The 18,323-nt window shown below is 44.2% G+C and overlaps 1 protein-coding gene and 1 pseudogene across 2 annotated transcripts; one reads left to right on the top strand and one right to left on the bottom strand.

Annotated features, from left to right (window-relative positions):
• Positions 1-7,036: 7,036 nt before the first annotated feature.
• On the top strand, positions 7,037-18,110 carry LOC107497990 (dehydrogenase/reductase SDR family member 4). Of its 2 annotated transcripts, XM_016120505.2 has the most exons (8): positions 7,040-7,285; positions 9,124-9,301; positions 12,831-12,932; positions 14,932-15,002; positions 15,100-15,151; positions 15,447-15,581; positions 16,028-16,083; positions 17,660-18,110. In XM_016120505.2, the coding sequence occupies exons 1-8, from the start codon at positions 7,155-7,157 to the stop codon at positions 17,772-17,774; spliced, it is 840 nt and encodes a 279-aa protein (XP_015975991.1). In that variant the 5' UTR covers positions 7,040-7,154; the 3' UTR covers positions 17,775-18,110. The 2 variants fall into 2 exon arrangements, with proteins under 2 accessions (XP_015975993.1, XP_015975991.1); XM_016120507.2 differs by lacking the exons at positions 14,932-15,002; positions 15,447-15,581 and having other exon boundaries at positions 7,037-7,285.
• LOC118601522 lies at positions 8,108-8,226 on the bottom strand (annotated as a pseudogene).
• Positions 18,111-18,323: the final 213 nt, after the last annotated feature.

The following is an 18,323-nucleotide window of genomic DNA, read 5'->3' as shown; positions in this document are numbered from 1 at the left end:
ATAGAGTTATTCCAGCAGCCTGCCGGGACCCAAGAAAACTAGGCTCTGCTGGTTCAGCCAGGGGAGAAACCAGAGGAATATATTATCCCCCTGACAACCTCTGAAACGTGGGAATCAGGCAATATCCAGGCCAAGCTTGACTCAGAGAAAGTGCTGTGCTAAACATTTAAGCTCCAACTCACAGTGTTTCCCAGGCCTCCACCCAATTGGGCACTGTGTGGGAAATGAGGACAGGAGAGTCTTTAGGCTACTGTGCACCTTTGTCTCAATAGGTTTCTGTTCTTGTCTTCAGAAGCTCAAGACATCCTTATCTTCTCTATCTACCCCGATACTAACAAGTTACAAATTTACTCAACACCTTGACTCCTCTTGCCAAATCATAAGATCTCTAAATTTATATATCGGATGGGGCAGGCATACCTCAGCACCTTTGCCATTTAAATCACTGTGTACAAGACCTAACGTGTGTTTTTGGAACAGAGATTTTCCAATTCCATACTACAGAGGAAGGTCATTACTCAAACACATGGTCATTCCAAGCTACCCTTTTGCAGAGTTCCCCAATATGGGAAAAAAATTAACCTGGTCTCTATCTCACTTTCCATAAAAAACAAGTATCAGATAGCTTAAAGATTTAAATACATAGACACATGGGTGCACGCACGCACACACACACATACACACGCACACATTGAATAACTACAAGAAAACATAAATTTTTTATACTTTTGGAGTAAAAAAGGCCTTTCTATGCATGACTTAAAAGTCAGAGGCTATAAAAGATAAGTAAATTTGATTCCATAAAAATTTAAAACATCCACATGACATTTAAAAAGACAAATTCAAAAGTCACACTGAGAAAAATATTCGCCACATGTCAAATGGTTCATTTCCTCTCATAAAAAATGTATAAGAATAAGTAAGAAGAATGTAAACAATCCAACGGGAGTGAACAAAGAACATGAACAAGCAGTTTATGAAACAAGAAATACAAATACCTGTAAACATTTTTTAAAATAATCATCTTAATAAAGAAATGTACATAAAAATTTTTATCACCTATATTGGCAAAAAGTAAAACGGTGAAACCGAGTGCTATGAGGGTGTGGTGAAATGGACACCATCACATGACTTGTCCTTCAGGAAGGTTCCCTGAGACTGGAAAAGAGCACAGCTTTTCTGGAGGGCAACTGGCAACTCTTACCAAAATGTCAAAGACACAGACCCCTTTACTCCATTATTTCAACTATTTCCTCAGGCTTGTTACAACTTCTCCTAATTATGTGCCATTGCAACATCATATGTAGTAGAGAAAACCCATAAACAATAAAGTAGACTTCAATAGGGAACTTGTAATTGATAGTCCATCAAGATAATTAAAAAAGGAATAAGAAAGAAGTAGATTTGTATGGACTGCTAGTCAAAGATCTTTAACACATACCAACAAGCTAAGTAACCCTTATGTGTGCACATGTACACGCACACACACACAAGTACATGTACAAAATTATGAACACTGAGTAGTTCTTTAGTTTAATAGTACTGCACCAATGTCAATATCCTGGCTTGATATCGTACTACAGATGTCACACCGTAAGGTGTCATCATTGAGGGAAGTGAGGGCAAGGGGTCTTGGGATCACTATGTACTCCTTTTGAGTCTATAATTACTTCAAAAAAGTTTTTTTAAATACAAGGTGCAGAAAGGGTGTAACGTATGATTCCTTGGTTATTAGCAAAGTATCAAAAGGTAAGAACAAGCCCCATGTTATTAAATTCAAAATGGGTGAGCAGAGCTGTTTATAACCAGGACCAACCCACCCATCCCCTTTATTCCTAAGGGTTTGCTTGAGCAGAGAATAACAAATTCTTAAACTACTCCCACTTCCTTCGCAGAGATTAAAAGAGGGCCATTCTGCTCAAGAATTGTATCTAGCCCAAAAAAGAGAGAACCCTCAGAAGTAGACTCCTCTGTCCTTTGACATGGTTTTTGATGGGCCTGATTCATTTCAGGCCAACGAGACCTGGCCTCTTACACGGTAGGACCAGAGAACAGAAACTGCATTGCATAACAATGTTAAATGTTATCTCCAGAGTGGGCAAGTCAGCACCTGCAGGACAACCAGTCTCTTTCTTAATGTGGATTTAGACTACATTTTCCCTAAGCATTGCTGTTGGTTCTTGGAAAAAGGTACGTGTGTGCATGCGTGTGGACTCAGTTGCCCTGAAAATTCAGGAAATGGAATACCTCAGGAATGGGGAGAGGACATTTCGTCACCTCACACTAGCAGAGAAATCTCAACAGAAAACTTGTAGAACTCCAAAACTGGACTTGCACTGTTGTGCTTGTCTGAAACTGCCAAAGGCCACCCTATAGTTTTCTACAAAAGCCCCCCAACTAATAACCAGAACTGGCAGGACCTGCAGTGACTGGACTCTTGCTTCAGAGTGCCTGATGCTCTGATTTAGGGGAAAGGACCAGTCCTTGGGGTGAATATGCCCTGTGTGCTGGAACAGGGCTAGGAATTTGACTGTGCACATAGAGAAATGTGCACAATGGGAAATCTTATTAGGCATCCTATTTGGGGGATTTGTCCCCCTATATTGTAATTCCCTCTACCCACAAATCGTCAGTGAATTTCTTGGTACAATGGCACTGTGAGGAACGAAGAATAGACACAGCTGGGGACATGTGGCCTTCCCTACCTTGTCCCTGCATCTCAGCATCCACCTGGAACCCACACCAGGGTTGCAATCCTAAAGTTCCCAGAAATAAACAGCAGCAGAGAGTGCCGAGACCCACGATTGGGCCAACTGCTGCTTGAAAATAGAGTGGGGTCACCCCACCATTGCCATCACCACCCTTTCCCAAACACAGCAGAAGCAGGCAATCCCAGGCCTGAGGGAAAGGAGAAGCCTATTGTCTTTAAGAACATTTCGCCTGTTGCTGTACAGAGTTCCTGAAAAAGGCCCGTACAGACATTGGATGGATGATATCTAAAAGGTGTTCACAAACAACTGCCTAAATAAAGGGTAGTTGGGAAAATAATTGAAAAACCAGAAATCGAATAAGCTATGCAATAGAATTATGAGATTCCAGATAAAGCAATATCTCACAGAATTAATAATCTATTACATTTAAATAGGCAGAGACTATGTCACTCTGGCACCTACAGATCCATTCATTGTTCTGATTTTTTTAAAAAGTAAATTAGTTGTCAACAGTTAAGAATCAAATATTTCATATTAAAATCTTGATTTCTAACTTCCGTTTAAAAACCCTAAGATCTGGCAATGCTGGGCTCGCATTCTCAATAACAAACATGCGTGGAACTGGGTATGCCTCACTTCTGTAAGCTGCAGGTCAGCGGGACCTACCATTCTTTCATCGGCCACTGAGGCCAGGGGATGCCAACACTTATCACTGAACTTACACCATCAACCAAAGTTTAAACCATTCTACATCCTATGTATAAGAGGGTAGAGCAGCAGGTAAATTCACTGTAGAAAAACAAATCCATCAAAACTGCTGAAATCTTTTTTGAGGTCATTTGACCATAGCCACCAATTTAAAACATTTGACCCAGGGTACAATCAGATATGCACCAAACACAAAATATATATACATCCAAAGTTGTTCGTTGTAACATTGTTGAAATAGCAAAACACTGGAGGCTACTTAAATGTTCATCAGTAAGAGACTGGCTCAATAAATTATGGAGTCCCACACAATGGAATACTGCACCACTATTTTTAAAGGGAGAGAAAGAATATAGTAGGTCTATTGTGTACCACTCAGAACTGTCTCCAAGAATGTATTTTAAGAAACGAAAGAAAGAAAGGGGGGGGGGAGGAAGAAAGAAAAGCCAGTAATTTGAAGGACAGTATGTATAATGTCATTCCATTCATGGGAAACACTTTTCAGTGAAAAATGCACATAACTGAATAGAAATTTTCTGGAAGGATACGCAAGACCAAGAGCTATATGGAAAGTATGTAAAAGAGGCATAGGGAAGAGCTTCTTTTTAACCTTTCACTCTATAACCTTCTATCTCTTTTTAAAATCATGAACATGTGTTATTTTTAAAATTTTCAAAAGATAGTTTAAAAATTAGAACAAAAACACATCGGTACTGAAAGTAAAATTCCAATTAGGAGTAAATAAATTTCTAAGAAAACTGTCATTCTCCAACAATGTCAGAACAATTAAGTGTAGCTATTTGACATTGACAGGGGGTCAGGTTGTCATGACTCATTGTGATTTCACATATAGAAATAAAATTGCCTCCTTCATCGAATTGGAAATATTCAATAACGTTTATAGAAAGGACCCAACACTTGCCCACACTTAGCAAGTGTTTAATAAAAGGTACTATCCCCAGCCCTCCCATGCTGTCCAATCCTGGCTTGTGTCAAATGCTGATGCAAGAACCAATGACCAATCTGGAATGGCCATTGCAAAACCCAAGATTTAAATTCCATCCTAGGTGAACTGCCTTCTGGCCCACAGTTGGTCCTTGAAGATCACAGAAGCATTTCTTCAAGCTCTGCGGATAGTACCACCTCCATACAAAAGCAATCCCATTACATATTAAAGTTCCCGTTTCAAAGAGACTCCTACACATCCATTTATTTTCCCCCAAAGATTTCCTACCCCTATCTCCAACAAACCAGCCTGATGAAGATTAGGAGCTAGAGACTCCCACACTTCTTGCCTTCCCCAAACCCTTTTCTGTTCAAGATATCCTCCCTAATGTCCCCTGTGCTCTCCCAGAAGAAATGGTGCTAGAGGCCAAACACTGACCCTGCCCAGATGAGGAGGGGCCAATGTACACAGCGCTCCCAAGCCAGAATTCTTTTTTAGCATAACCCTTTGCTCTTTGGAGTGTGGCTTCCCTCACCCTTCCCAGAACCTCAGTTTCTGGATCTTTTTTTAGCCTATCTCTGAGCAAGAAGTGAAGAGAGATCAAATTCACTCTGCAGACCTGTCCCTTTGAACCAAAAGCCCCAAGAAGCCTCCAGTCCTCCTGCCAGCCCCACACACCGTGGAGAGTGCTGGGAAGAGTTCCCACAGTGCTTTAGCTCTGAACAGGGGAGGAGGAAGAGCAGTGTCATGCCATCCAGAGCAGTGTCATGCCTCTGTTGTCAATAATTCATGAGGTTCAGACTGAGGGGCACCAGTCAGAGAGTCAGTTTTCCCCAGACTTGAGCTCTCTTATCTCTTTGGGATGTGCTGAGTACGCAGCTATAACTTCTCTATTGAGAAACAAACTATAAATCCAGTGTATACTGTTATATCACTCATTATCCATACATCCCCTTTTGAATGCTGAAATCCTTTTTTTTAGCTGATCAGCTGACCTACGTGCATACTAAATGAATTTTTAGCAAGTATAAATTCTGTTGAACAGCGATCCCCCAAACTGAATTTCACAGACCAGCATTCTCTCTCCTCTAATTGTAGAGACTGACATAAGGTTGCCAAACTGGTGAACTGGCGAAAAACTTCGCCATGGGTCGGCACTACTTCTTGGTCTGGCATTTGGAGGCCACTGGGTTAAACCAATTCAGACACTGGCACTTGGGCCTGTTGGGGGCCTTTCTGCAATACACCATAAGCAATCTAGATTTATTAATTTTCCCAGAAACCCAGGAGGAAGATCATTTCAGCTCACTTGGCAGAAGTAGAGGTTGTGTAACAATGTAAAAGTGCATTTCAATAACATCTTCCTTGTTCACACCTCCCCTCTTTATTCCGGCCATGACTACTTTGGAAAATATGTTGTTATGGTTATTGGTATCAATTCCTCATTAAGTCAGCCCCAAGGACTGGGCAGAGAGTGATATCTCCAGGCACCAGCTGCCTAGGAGAAAATAGCTCCCAGGGCTCCCAAGAAGAACAATAAAACAATATTGACGGAGTGTAGATAACAAAACTAACCGCCAACATCTGCTTCTGTATACCTGCTTGCTTGCTAGAGGGAGTTTGGGGGTTTAAGCTATTGCCTCTGGAAGCTCAGGGCTGATTCTCTAGTGGGGAGAGTCAGTCAAAGGCCGGCTAATAAAGGCTCATAATTAATCTCAGTTGGCTCCATGGGTCTCAGATTTAAACGCACCACAACATTTGCAGCCTTGGACATGGAATTTATAGCTAGAGAGGACTTTATTCATCATCTACTCCAGCATCCTCAGTTTATAGATAAAAAGTGTGGCTGGTGGCAACAATAATAATTACTTCATGGTGGCAATAATTATGATATGCTTAGTAGTTTACAGTTTATAAAGTACTTTTACAGTCAACAAGTATTTATTGAACTAGGATGGAGGCTAAGACCCGGCTATGTGATGACTGTGGAGAAATGAGTGCTCCTGAGTTCTCTGTACTTCCACCACTGGTTGAGGAATCGTCTAGCATCCTTGCTACCACTTAGGCCCTGTACAGTGGGAAAGTCCTAGATGGGGGCGGGGAGGGAGGGGGAGTGCGTATAAGAGGTCCTGTCCAGCCAGGATCTTTATAGACTGGTTAAAACAGTGATCTGTCTGTCCTCCAGGCCTGTCAGAATGGAGGAGACTTTGAGCCAGCACCTAGCCTAGCCCAGCTGCTCCCCATCCCGTCTCTCTTCCAGGCTCCTCCGCCCTCATCTGGGACCCTCATACTGTGACTCCATGGGGATCACAGTCCTCACCTCCATGGGCAATCTCAAAACATTTGCCCTCCTTTGTTGGGTTGTCATATATGTAAACCCAGACTCTCTCGGCTAAGGGGGTCCATCTTGAGGCTCTGAGAAGCAAAAGCAACCAACTCAAAGCTCCCCTCTCCCCTCAGAAAAATGACACGGACAAACAGATATGGAAGGAGGAGGGGAAGTCCCCTCCAGCAAGGGAGTGGACCCAACAGGAAACTTGACCAGACAGCCCTGTCCCACACAGGCCTGGGCGGGGCGAAGGACTGTGGGACGCGCGCAGCCACAGCCCTGTTCCGCGGGCGGAGGGCGGAAGCCGAGCGGGAGGAGCCGAGCGGGAGGAGCCGAGCGGGAGGAGCCAATCCCGGCCAAGGACACATCTGGAGCGGCGCGCGGAGCTTGAGGCGCCCGGCTGTCGCGCTACTGTCTTCTCCCTTGGGCGACACGGAACCCTACATAACCAGCCCGCTCCATGCAGAAGGCGAGCCTGCTGCTGGGTGGCTGTGTCCGGTCAAGGAAAACGGTGAAGATGGCCAGCTCCAGGGTGGCGCGCCAGGTCCCGCTTGCGAATAAAGTAGCCCTAGTAACAGCCTCTACCGACGGGTGAGTGCCTGGGTCTGAGTCCTTGAGGTCCCCCACTGGCTGGAAACTGGTCCTAACTCCTAGTTCTTTACTTCCTGGGCAGGGCCGTGTGTCTTCAGGCACACGCGCAGCCAAAATCTGGTCCCAGAAGAAAGGAACCACGTTGGTGGGCCTGCAAACCCCTCCCAGTCCCCTGGCCAGTTTCCTATCACTGCGGACTCTGGCCCAACTGCGGCCACCTCAGTGCTGCCCCCATCAGTCCAGTCTCCCAGCGCTCTGGACTGTCCCAAACAACCTGCCCCACTTAGAGTCTAGGAAGACCGTACAGACACCAGAAATCCAAGGCAGTCGGATTTCAAAAATCCTAGCCCCGTGCCTCAATGGACTATGGGAATGATCCAGACACCCCATTGAGGCACCTGGACAATTCTCCAGAACCACAACCCACACCCCTTACCTAGACAGAACACAAGGCCCATGTATCCTGATTTTTGTTCAGTTCCGTACATTTTCACCTCCCTTGCCCACCACTCTTGTCTACACTGCTTCTCATTCCCACAGGACTTTGCGCCATACCAGCTGTAAACAAATCTAAAATACAAATGTACTCAAATTATTAATGGCTAACGATTGCAAAATGTGTAACTCTTACTCCCAGAGCAGTGATACAAAAATTTACATTTTTAACTAGAGACCCACCCTTTCATATGCACCCCCAAAACATAACTGAAAATAGAATTTAAAAAAAAAGGTTTTTTGAGGTGAGGCAACAACCCTTGATCTCACAGATTGCAAGGACCTCGTCAGTTTACAATCCCTTATTTTTTTATTTTTTTATTTTTACTCCTACAGCACCTGGTCTTCCTGGGTAGTCTTCCATCCAAGTACTAACCAGGCCCAACCCTGCTTAGCTTCCAAGATCGGACTGGATCGGGCTTGTTCAGGGTGGCAAGGCTGTAATTAAAAATAGAATTTTAAGATGATGTAAACTAGTAAGGAAGATATTTGGAAGCAGGGGCTCTTTTGAGTGAAAACTTCCAATCATGGAAGTGGTTGCTGCTACACTCCATCTCATTTCTCTCCCCTCAGTCCCCATAGGGTATGGGGCCTCTCACCCGTGGTGGGACCTGTGGAAGGTGATGTCACTTCCTGGGAACCTAGTCTGAGGACCAAAACCATAAGAAAAATAAGTAAATGGGTGCCTAGAAAGTGCTAAGCATGTCCATCTGTATGATAACAGCTGTGCCATTGTAAAAGTGGAAAATTCTCCAGTAAGCTAGTCACAAAGACAAGACAGAGAGTGATATCTTCAAGCACCAGCTCTCAAAGAAAAAAATAATATCACCTCCAGGATGCAGATAACAGAACTGTCTACCAGGCCCTGTTTGCTATAAGATTTAAGAGTCCCCCAGAAACAACATTTTTGCACCAAACGATAACAGCCAACTTCTGCTTCTATAATCTGCTTAATGTATAACTAGGGCCTAGTTCTAGGAGATGACTCGTGCAAAGATGTACTAATGGCTAACTTCTGCTTCTGTAAACCTGTATGCTTGTTTGATGTGGTTTTAGGCTTTATAAGCTGCCTCCTCTGAAAGCTCAGGGCTGATTCTCTAGTGGGGAGAGTCAGTCGCCGGCCGGCTAATAAAGGCTCATCATTAATCTCAGTTGGCTCCGTAGGTCTTGGATTCGAACGCGCCACAATACCATTAGCCCTATTTTACACATAATACAGACACTTGGAGGTGATATGGAAGAAGAGCTAGAATTCAAACCCAGGCAGTCTGACTCTGGAGACAGACTGACTCCGCCACTTTCTTGTACTGGCCTTGACAGTCCTTTACTCTCTCTGCTCACAGGATCGGCTTTGCCATCGCCAGGCGTCTGGCCCAGGATGGGGCTCACGTGGTGGTCAGCAGCCGGAAGCAGCAGAACGTGGACCGGGCTGTGGCAACACTGCAGGGGGAGGGGCTGAGTGTGACGGGCACTGTGTGCCATGTGGGGAAGGCCCAGGACCGGGAGCGACTGGTGGCCACGGTGAGTGGCAAGCATATGGGCAAAAAGCCAGGAGATGGCAGAAGGGAGTCAGCCTGAGCATCCTTCTCTGCTTTCCTGGACAACATTGGTGTGATCCGAGCCGGCACTATAAACTAAAACATAATGGTGCGTTCTGCATACCCACACCAGTCTGCCAGCACATTTTCATTGTGTACCCTTCTGTTATGTCTCCAAGAATCATCCCATACCAATCGGAGTATCAAAAACCACTCTTGCTTCAACCCTGTATCAGCCCTTGGGGGCACCAAGAATAACAGCTGGTCCCAGTTCTCTAGTAGTTTCTAACCTAATTGGGCAGATGAGAAGGCTAAGTACAATCACAAAATAACGTTCTCACCCATGAGCTAGTAAGCGATCACGTCCCTGCTCTTTAGCATATAGAGTCAAGTCCCTGGAAACCTGCAGGAGGCAGCCCACCATGTTTCAGCCACCTACTGGGTGCCATTTACTTTGTTCAGAGCCTTACACAGGTTATCTCTAAACCTGACAACAACCCAAGCAAGGCAAGAACTATTCTCCCTGTCCACACTCTGCTCAGAAAGCTGAAGCAACATCCCAAGGTCCCACAGCCAGTAAGAAAAGAACTGCCAAGCTGCCTACTAGGTATTCTCCCATTAGTATCTGGTCAGGTTTGGGGTACTCACTTGGACTTTAGTCTCAAAGACAGTGTCTAACTAAGCAGTCTCAGAGTTGGTGCTTGGCACCAGCCTTCCAGCTGCACAAGAAAATCTGAACATCTGGCAAAAGAGGCTCCCCTTCCCTCAGGCTCAGGGCGCACACTTTTTTCCCTGGAGTGGAAGGGGGAAGCTACCCAAGAATGGAAAGTACGGGGTTGTGCTAACCAATTGGAAGGTTGGTAGAAATAATTTGGGTAATCTTAGAAGAGGGGCGAAGTTAAGCGATGATAGGTGGTGGTATGGTAGATGGTATAAGGTAATTCTATTTTTAAGGAACTGTTTGAGAATGTACAAATGTGCATTGGAAAGAGCCAAATCTAGGTCTAAGGAAGTCACCTGGCCTGGCACAGGCTGCTGGGCAGAGCCTGAGATTGGTTGCTGGTTCCTGAGGCTCCCTGGGCCAGTTAGTGACTAGCTGTATGAAATGTATATAGCAACTTAATATCAAAATCCTGCCAGGAAAACCACCTCTGGCCCCCACCAGGTCCACTTAACCTGTCCTGCAGTGCTGGCCTGGCAGTGGAGCTTGAGCTAGACCTTGAAAAGTAGGCGGGATGGACAGATGGAGTAGAATGGGGTTTCAGATGACTGCAAAATGAGCAAACAGCCAAGGAGGGACTGAAGGGGAGAGGAAGCACTGTCGGCCCACAGAGGAGAGCACAGGCTCAGGAGTGCTAGTGTAACGGGACGCTGGAAAGGAGAGAGCAAAGGCCTCTCCCACCCCACCGTGGTCTCCCAAAGGAGTTTAGAGGTCCCTGGAGGAAATAAGAGGCCATGTGAGGTTTTGAGGAAGATGAAAGTGATTATTAAAGAAAGAGAATCTGGAGCTGGGAGGAAAACTCTATTGGAGTAGAGAAGACTGAGCCAAGACCTCAGTGAGGAAGCTCTTGCTGTTACTCAGGTCTAGAGCAGTGGTGGTGGGACCAAAATGGACACGCCCAGTGGATAGTGAGAACCAACCAAAATATTTTTCTAACCCAGTGTCAAGAAATGAGAAATAGGAGGGATGAGTCAAAAATGACTCTCAAAGCAATGTGAGGGTGGAGAACGATAGGATACTCATTAGCAATTCGAAATGTGTTCTGCCTGCCTCAGGGGTCACCGTGCAATGAGGAAAGCTGCTGCCCTGAAGACGATCACTACCCAGTGGCCTCTTAATCTGCATCTCGAAGCTTTTCAAAGGGATAGTGAGTGGAAACTAAATTGGCCGCTTATCTACTTGAATATACTTTTTCTAAAAAATACACCAATCAGACCAGAACAACTCTTAACCACTTTCACATAGTGATCATACAATTTAGAGCAAGACTTAGACTCCAGCTGAGTAGTTAGAATACCTTTCTCATTAATCTACAGTTCTCTGTCTCTGTTCAGTCAAAACGCAGGCTTCTCCCTTCTCTGTGCCGGTAGGCCTGGAAGGAGAGGTGGACAGGATGTACAGCAGAAATAAAAAAGCACTCCAGGTGATTCTGGTGCAATCCACCATCTTCTCCCAAGCCCCCAAAACACGCACAGAGCACAGCACACATCACTTTCTAACATATTCTGACACTTTCCTAGTGACAAGTCCATAGGCCAGATTTACACAGAGCCAAGGCAGGGGCCTGGGGCTTTGTGCCAGGACGTCGAAATTTACAGAGCTCAAGAAAGTATTGATACTGGTTTTAAAAGATCATGTGATTTTAAATTTTGTTAAATTTACAAGTTGACAGCTCAGTCATTCCTTCAGCAGTGTAGAAACAATTGAGCTTAGCACCTAGTTAGCAAGAATAATTAGTTAAAACAGGAGCTAGCAGATGGCACACATTGTTAGTAACACCCCTCCGTGCGCCAAATCCTGAAGCACAAAGTTGACTGAGGGCCCATTTACTGCCGCTTGCCCCAGGCATCAAATCACCAGTTCTGGGCTAATGCAGATTCTGATGTCAGGGTGGCATATTGTTGGCAGATTCTGTTTGGCCATTTATTATCCCAGCACATGCTGGTCACCACCTACTTACAACAAGGTGAGATGTTACTTTTCTTGGTTTTCCCAGTTTCAATCTATTTTTGCCTTGAATATTCCATGCCTCTGGGCCAAAAAAAGAAAAAGGTGGCGCAGGTCAAAAATGACATTATAAACAAATGCATAACTGCATTAAGCCCAGGGTGAAGTCTTCTCCACCAGACTGATTTCAGTTTTGCTACCACCAACTAGCTTTGTGTCCTGAGCAAATCACTTCACCTCTCCCCAAAACCAAAATGAACAGTTTTCCCATTCTTAGCTGGCCCTAATATGTCATTACTGAGAAATGAACTTCCATGGACCTCAGTGACATCACCTTTACCATGAGGTCATGGGGTTAGAGATCTAAAGGCCCCTCCCATGGTAACTTTCTATGAGTCTTTTTAAAGTCGTTTTTCCATTCAGGTAGGTGTGGACAGGTTGAATTTGAGATAATGTTAACTCATTCAAGGAGAACTGGACAGTAAGCACTTAGGGAAATGGGGCTGGGACTCAGTATGTAAAGAGGAAGGGTCTAGAAATAGATCTTGATATAAGAGCAGAAGTCAAGAGAATAGAGGAGCTCCACAAAGAGAAAGTATAAAAAGCGAAGGGTCAGTGACAGCCTTAGAAGAAGTTGGAGCAAGAAGAAAAGATGCCAAAGAAATTAGACAACCTTAAATATTTAGCAGCAGAGCTTAAGGTAGCTTTGGAGAAAAATGTTTCAAGAAATAGAAATGTCATTTTGACATCATTTTGTTCCTAAGAATGATTCTTTATCACCACTGATAAGTGCACCTCCCCGACTGACCTGCAGCCCAGACTCAGACTTTACTCCTCTTTCTAGGCTGTGAAGCTTCATAGAGGCATTGACATACTGGTCTCCAATGCTGGCATCAACCCTTTATTTGGAAACACAATGGATGCCACCGAGGAGATATGGGACAAGGTAAGAGGGGATTAAAGCAGCAGAACTATGGGCCTCAGAAAACAGTACAAACTCAGTCTGCTTTTAGAATACACTTTGTCAAGTGCCTTGTCAATGTGAGGAATCCTTGCCATTTGCCACGGTGCCTGGAATGCACCTGGTAAAGGGTGAGTAGGGGGTGGTTTCCCCCCTCCCTATCCATCTCTCATTGCTTCTGCTCCCTAGTTTTGTCTTTCTCCATTTGCTCCTTGCTAGCCTCCTTCTTTCCTAGTCCCCAACCCCCTCCCCGCTTAACCAGGTTTTCTTCCTGGTTTATTTCCAGCAGACATGGCAGCTAATCTGCCAATAACTAATATACTTACATTCACACACCATTCATCCCCTTTTCGGCTGCCAAAAAAAGAGTATTTCTCAGTAGTTGGAAAATTTTAATAGCTGCTAGTTAAGTGAAATACCAATTCTGGTGAAATGGCCTAAGTTGCCACTTTATAAAATACAGTCTTTGAAAAAAAAAAAAAAACTGTGCTCTTTTCTTCTTAAATGCAATGTCAAGAAAATCAGAGATCCAGATGTCTAAATTCAAGTGCAGAATATTGGGTTTTATGTGAGTGTGTATAATTATCTTATATGCATAATATATTTCACACACCTACATTTTTTAATTATAAAGCCTTAATTAAAATATTTGTCTTTGTTTACTAAGGCTAATATTCTCATATGATTTAGAAATGCTAAATTTTTTATGAAAACCATGGTTTTGCTTTTCTGATGTCATCAATAATGTCTCAACACTTAGGTTTAAGAATATTAAAATATTATGCTTTGTTTATCAGTGTTTCACAGTCATAGAGACCAAAGTGCCAAATGCTCTTGAGTGAGTCAGTTCCTGATTGATATTCTTTAAAGTAGAGAAACATTTTCATAAGAAGTCTGAATAGAAACCATAGGAAAGTAATTTCAAACCAAATAATTTTCCTTTTTAGTTTACGTTTCTAAAAAATATCACATCTAAATGCCAAGGTTGATCCTTAATTGAACTGTGAATTTTTAAAATAAGGACATTTGGGAGACAGTTGGGAAAGTTTTATTATGGACAACATGTTAGATAAAATCATTAGTATTAATGTTGAATTTCTGGATGTGATCATGGATTGTGGTGTATCAGAGAATGTCCATAAGTATTTAAGGTTAGCCCATTATGACATCTGCAGCTTACCTTCAGTGGTTCAGGAAAAACCTGTATAAATACACAGATAGCAAAAATGGACCGAAATGTTAACAGTTGGTGAATCTAGGTAAGGAATATCATTGTATTTCTATGTCAAGTTTTCTGTAAGATTGAAATTTTTCAAAATAATAAGTTTGGAGGCAGTTTGGGGGGCAGGGGAGAAGGCTACCCTAGCAGTGTCCTAGAACAATGTAAACGAAGGGCATGAATTTGTTTTAAATTATGGACGTGGGGTTTCGATTGCAGCCTATGCCCCCACTCCCCCCAGAAAGTGCCTCCTCATGATGCCACTTTCTAACAAATGTCCAGGCTGACAATCCATCTTGGAGGGCAAGGGCATCTCGCTCCCCAAGCTCAGGAGCCAGAGGAGTGCTGGAGGTCAGGCCACATTTTCCTGAGAAGCACAGCCCACTCTGGGGCAGGTCCAGGAGGCCGACCCTATTCCAGGTTCTCCCTAGTTGGAAGAAACACAGAAAATCCAGCTCGAGTCCAAAATAGTCCTGAGAGTGTAGGTCCATTCTGGGCCAAATCATACTTAGCTGGTTAGAAAATGAGATAAATCAGGCTTCATTCTTTCTCACCCAAATCTAATATTTGTTCTCTAACTGAAGAAGCCAGTAAAAAACACTTCTCCTTGGGGCTTGGTTTCTTCACTTATAAGGTTCCAAGAAATCATCTCTAAAATCTCTGCCAGCCCCAACTAGCAGAACCTAGGAACCCTATTATGACTCTGCATTACCCTGCCTTCTCTAGCTATCTCCCCTTATGCTGTTTCTTTTCTTTTGGTTTCAGCTTCTGAGCATTAACGTGAAGTCCACAGCCCTGATGACAAAAGCAGTGGTGCCAGAGATGGAGAAACGAGGGTACAGAGAATGAGAGGGAGCCTGGGTGCAATGGGCCCCATGCGGGTTGAGAGCAGAGGTCTTTTCTGGGAAGAGGGTCATTCTCTTCTTTTTCCAGAGGTGGCTCAGTGGTGATCGTGGCCTCCATAGGAGCCTACTTTCCATACCGTGTAAGAACCCCTTTCTCTGCTGCTTCTATCCCTTCTACCATCCTGAAGCTTTCCACTCCTCCAGTCACCCTCAGAAGTTTGTGTACCCTTTTGGAGTCTCACCACCAAGTTCATTCCCACAAAATAGTTGCCTTGCCTTCACAAATCCTAACCTAGGGGGTGTTTAGTCACCAGACAATTTTCTAACTGGGACCCTCCCTTACAGGAGATGCCGTATTATCTGCTGCCCTTTATGTGTTCTAATAAGAACCAAGAATAGAAATGAAGAGACTAACCTATTCTCTCCTTTCCTCAGGGCCTGGGCCCTTACAACGTTACTAAAACAGCCTTGCTAGGCCTTACCAAGACCCTGGCCTTTGACCTAGCCGAAAGGAACATTAGGGTGAACTGCCTGGCGCCAGGAATCATCAAGACTACCTTTAGCAGAATGGTGAGGAGGGGGAGTCCTGCATCCCACTAGCACCCCTAAAGGGCATCTTTCTGGATGGAGAAGCCCAGGGTCTGGGTCCTGAGCTCCCAATCACTTCTGTCCCCACTCCCTGGGCGTTTCTACAGTCCCTCTCCATATCAGCCACCTGTCCAGACTAGACCCACTACTTTCTTGAGGTTTTTGGCCGAGACATAGGAATTTAGACTCTACTCACTCCATTTACTATCTCCTTAAATGGGTGGTAATTGGAGAGATGGAGCAAAATACCTCACTAGAACCTGAAAGAAGGAAACAGAAAAAGATGGTGGAGAGAGACCGGGGGCTAAGAAGTGGAAGAGGCGTCTCTCCACCCTTCCTCTCAAGTGATGTTAGGGCAGACAGCTTCTCCCCTCTCTGCCCTTCCCTTTCCTCTTCTTTCACATAAAGAGATTCCCTTTTCTCTGCAGCTTTGGGAAGACAAGGCAAAAGAGGAGAGAATAATAAAAAACTTGCTGATAAAAAGGTAAGGCTGTCACAGGGAGAGTTAGGAAGGATAAAGACAGAAAGGACTGGCCCCTGACATGGCCCACAGCTCGTGTCTCTCGGTCCAACAGACAACACAGCCATGCTCTCCTCTGCCTCAAACACGCACACTTGACAAGTTCATGAAGGTGAACTTGATATTCTTTAAAGCAGAGAAACATTTTTCATAAGCAGTCTGAATAGAAACCACAGGAAAATAATTCGCTGTGGTTTGCACTGCATCCCTACAGTGTTGTGCAAGGAGTCTGCTTCCATTGCAGAAACCAAACAGAGGTGCACAGCTCTGGGAAAGGCCCTGACTCCTCTCTCCAGCTAGCTATTTGCCTCCACCTCTGGACATCCGTAGCAACCAGGGACCAAAACCAAAACATGTTTTTTCAGTTTCCCTTGAATAAAGGGTCATTTCCAAAGCTCAAGGTGATGATCCCACAGTTCAAATAAAAGGAATGAAAAGCTTTACTAAGTCTCAGAACTACTCTTGCCTAAGAAAACTAGCCCCTTCCCCAAGGAGTTGGCCAAACTGTTCAGGCACTTTCGTCTGGCTTCCTTTCCTCTAAGTTCCCTGCCTCTCTCTAGCTTCAGCCTTCTAAGAACTTCTTGTCATTAGCATCCCCATCTTGTCCCCCCAAAACATGTGCAAGCAAGGCCTACTTAAGGAGGGACACCCCCTCAAGTGTTTCCAAAGCCATTCTGATGTCAGGCATGAACTGCATGCCTAGTTCAGCTCACTAATAAGTCAGAGTATTGTCATCCTAGAGCCCCCATGATTGATTTAGCCCTTGCTTTTTCAATCTTAGATGCCCATTAGAATCTGCTGAGGTACTTGTTAAACTACAGATGCTCAGACCCCACTCCCAGAGATTCTTTTTTAATTTGTCCCAGGTAGGATCTGGCCATCTTTTAGGGTGTGCGTGTGTGAGGTAAGCCTTCTCAATGATTACAATGTGCAGCTAGGGTGGAAAACTACTAATCCAGCCCTTCTAGGTCTGAGATACCTACTCTGCCCCACTTCTAAAGCATTCTATGGTAGTTATTTAACATGTTCCCTAACTATGCAATCACTGATACACTGAGAATTGGCACATTCTCACAAAATGAACTTGACTCTAAGAGACAAAAATAGATTCCTGAAAAAGTTGTCTATGAATCGAAGCTGTGCAAATGGAGCCATTTTAAACAAACCATTTACATTAATAGAATCCCTGATGCTTGACTAGTATACACAAATGTTAAACAAATTCTTTGAAGTATGAAATAGCTGCTCAGCAGTTTATCTACATAACTTTGGATTTTGGTGTCCTGAGTTCTCTAAAAAACAGTGTCTCTATACTGTTTGAATGTAATGTGAGTGGTTTTTGCTGAGTACAGTATTTATGCTTATACCAAATTATAACAGCTTATCATCATGATAACCCTCTCTGATAGAGAGGAAACTTATACACTGATCCTGAAAAATCACCTGATACTTTTTGATTAAGTGAATTTCATTCCCTGTGGGCCAGGTCAGGAGGCCCGGCCTGTTTGATTTTTACTCCCTTGTTTTTCTTATTCCCCAGGTTAGGCGAACCAGAGGATTGTGCGGGCATCGTATCTTTCCTGTGCTCTGAAGATGCCAGCTACATCACTGCAGAGACAGTGACAGTGGCTGGAGGGCTTCCATCTCGCCTCTAAGTACCTGGAAAGGGCCTGCCGAGACAGAGATTGGGCTCCAACTCTTGGTCTGTTTCAAGCATTCATTAACTGTCCTTTCCCACCTCTACCTAGCATACTGCTCACCTTATACACCACCCCCAAAATCAATTCTGCCCTGTAAAAAAGATCCAGCCTTCCCTAACAAGGTGTTTTCTTATGAGGATTCCCATTGTTCCTGTAGTCTCGGGTAAAGAATTTCCCTGAGGACATGGGACAGGTCCACTGAGAACGCCGAGTCTACCCTGGCAAGGCCAAACAAAAAAAAAAAAAAAAAATTTTTTTCCTGGGTATCTGGGGAATTTGAGAGAGATGGGAGAGAAGACACCTGGAGCTAAAAGAGAGGGAGGGGTGGGGGGGGGGTGTTGGAAATTAACAATTTGCAAATGAGGTGCAAATAAAATGCAAATGATCGTATTGCTTTGAAACGACGTGTTCATTTTCCAGTGTGGGGTGCATAGGTGTGGTAGCCAAGCAGAGCGCATAACTCTGTGCGGACTGGATCTCTGGATCCTCCTAACCCTCCTCCCT

This window comes from Rousettus aegyptiacus, unplaced genomic scaffold (assembly GCF_014176215.1).
Source record: "Rousettus aegyptiacus isolate mRouAeg1 unplaced genomic scaffold, mRouAeg1.p scaffold_m13_p_3, whole genome shotgun sequence".
NCBI lineage: Eukaryota > Metazoa > Chordata > Mammalia > Chiroptera > Pteropodidae > Rousettus > Rousettus aegyptiacus.
The sequence above is the reverse complement of the archived record's forward strand: the minus strand, read 5'-3'. Positions and strand labels throughout refer to the sequence as shown.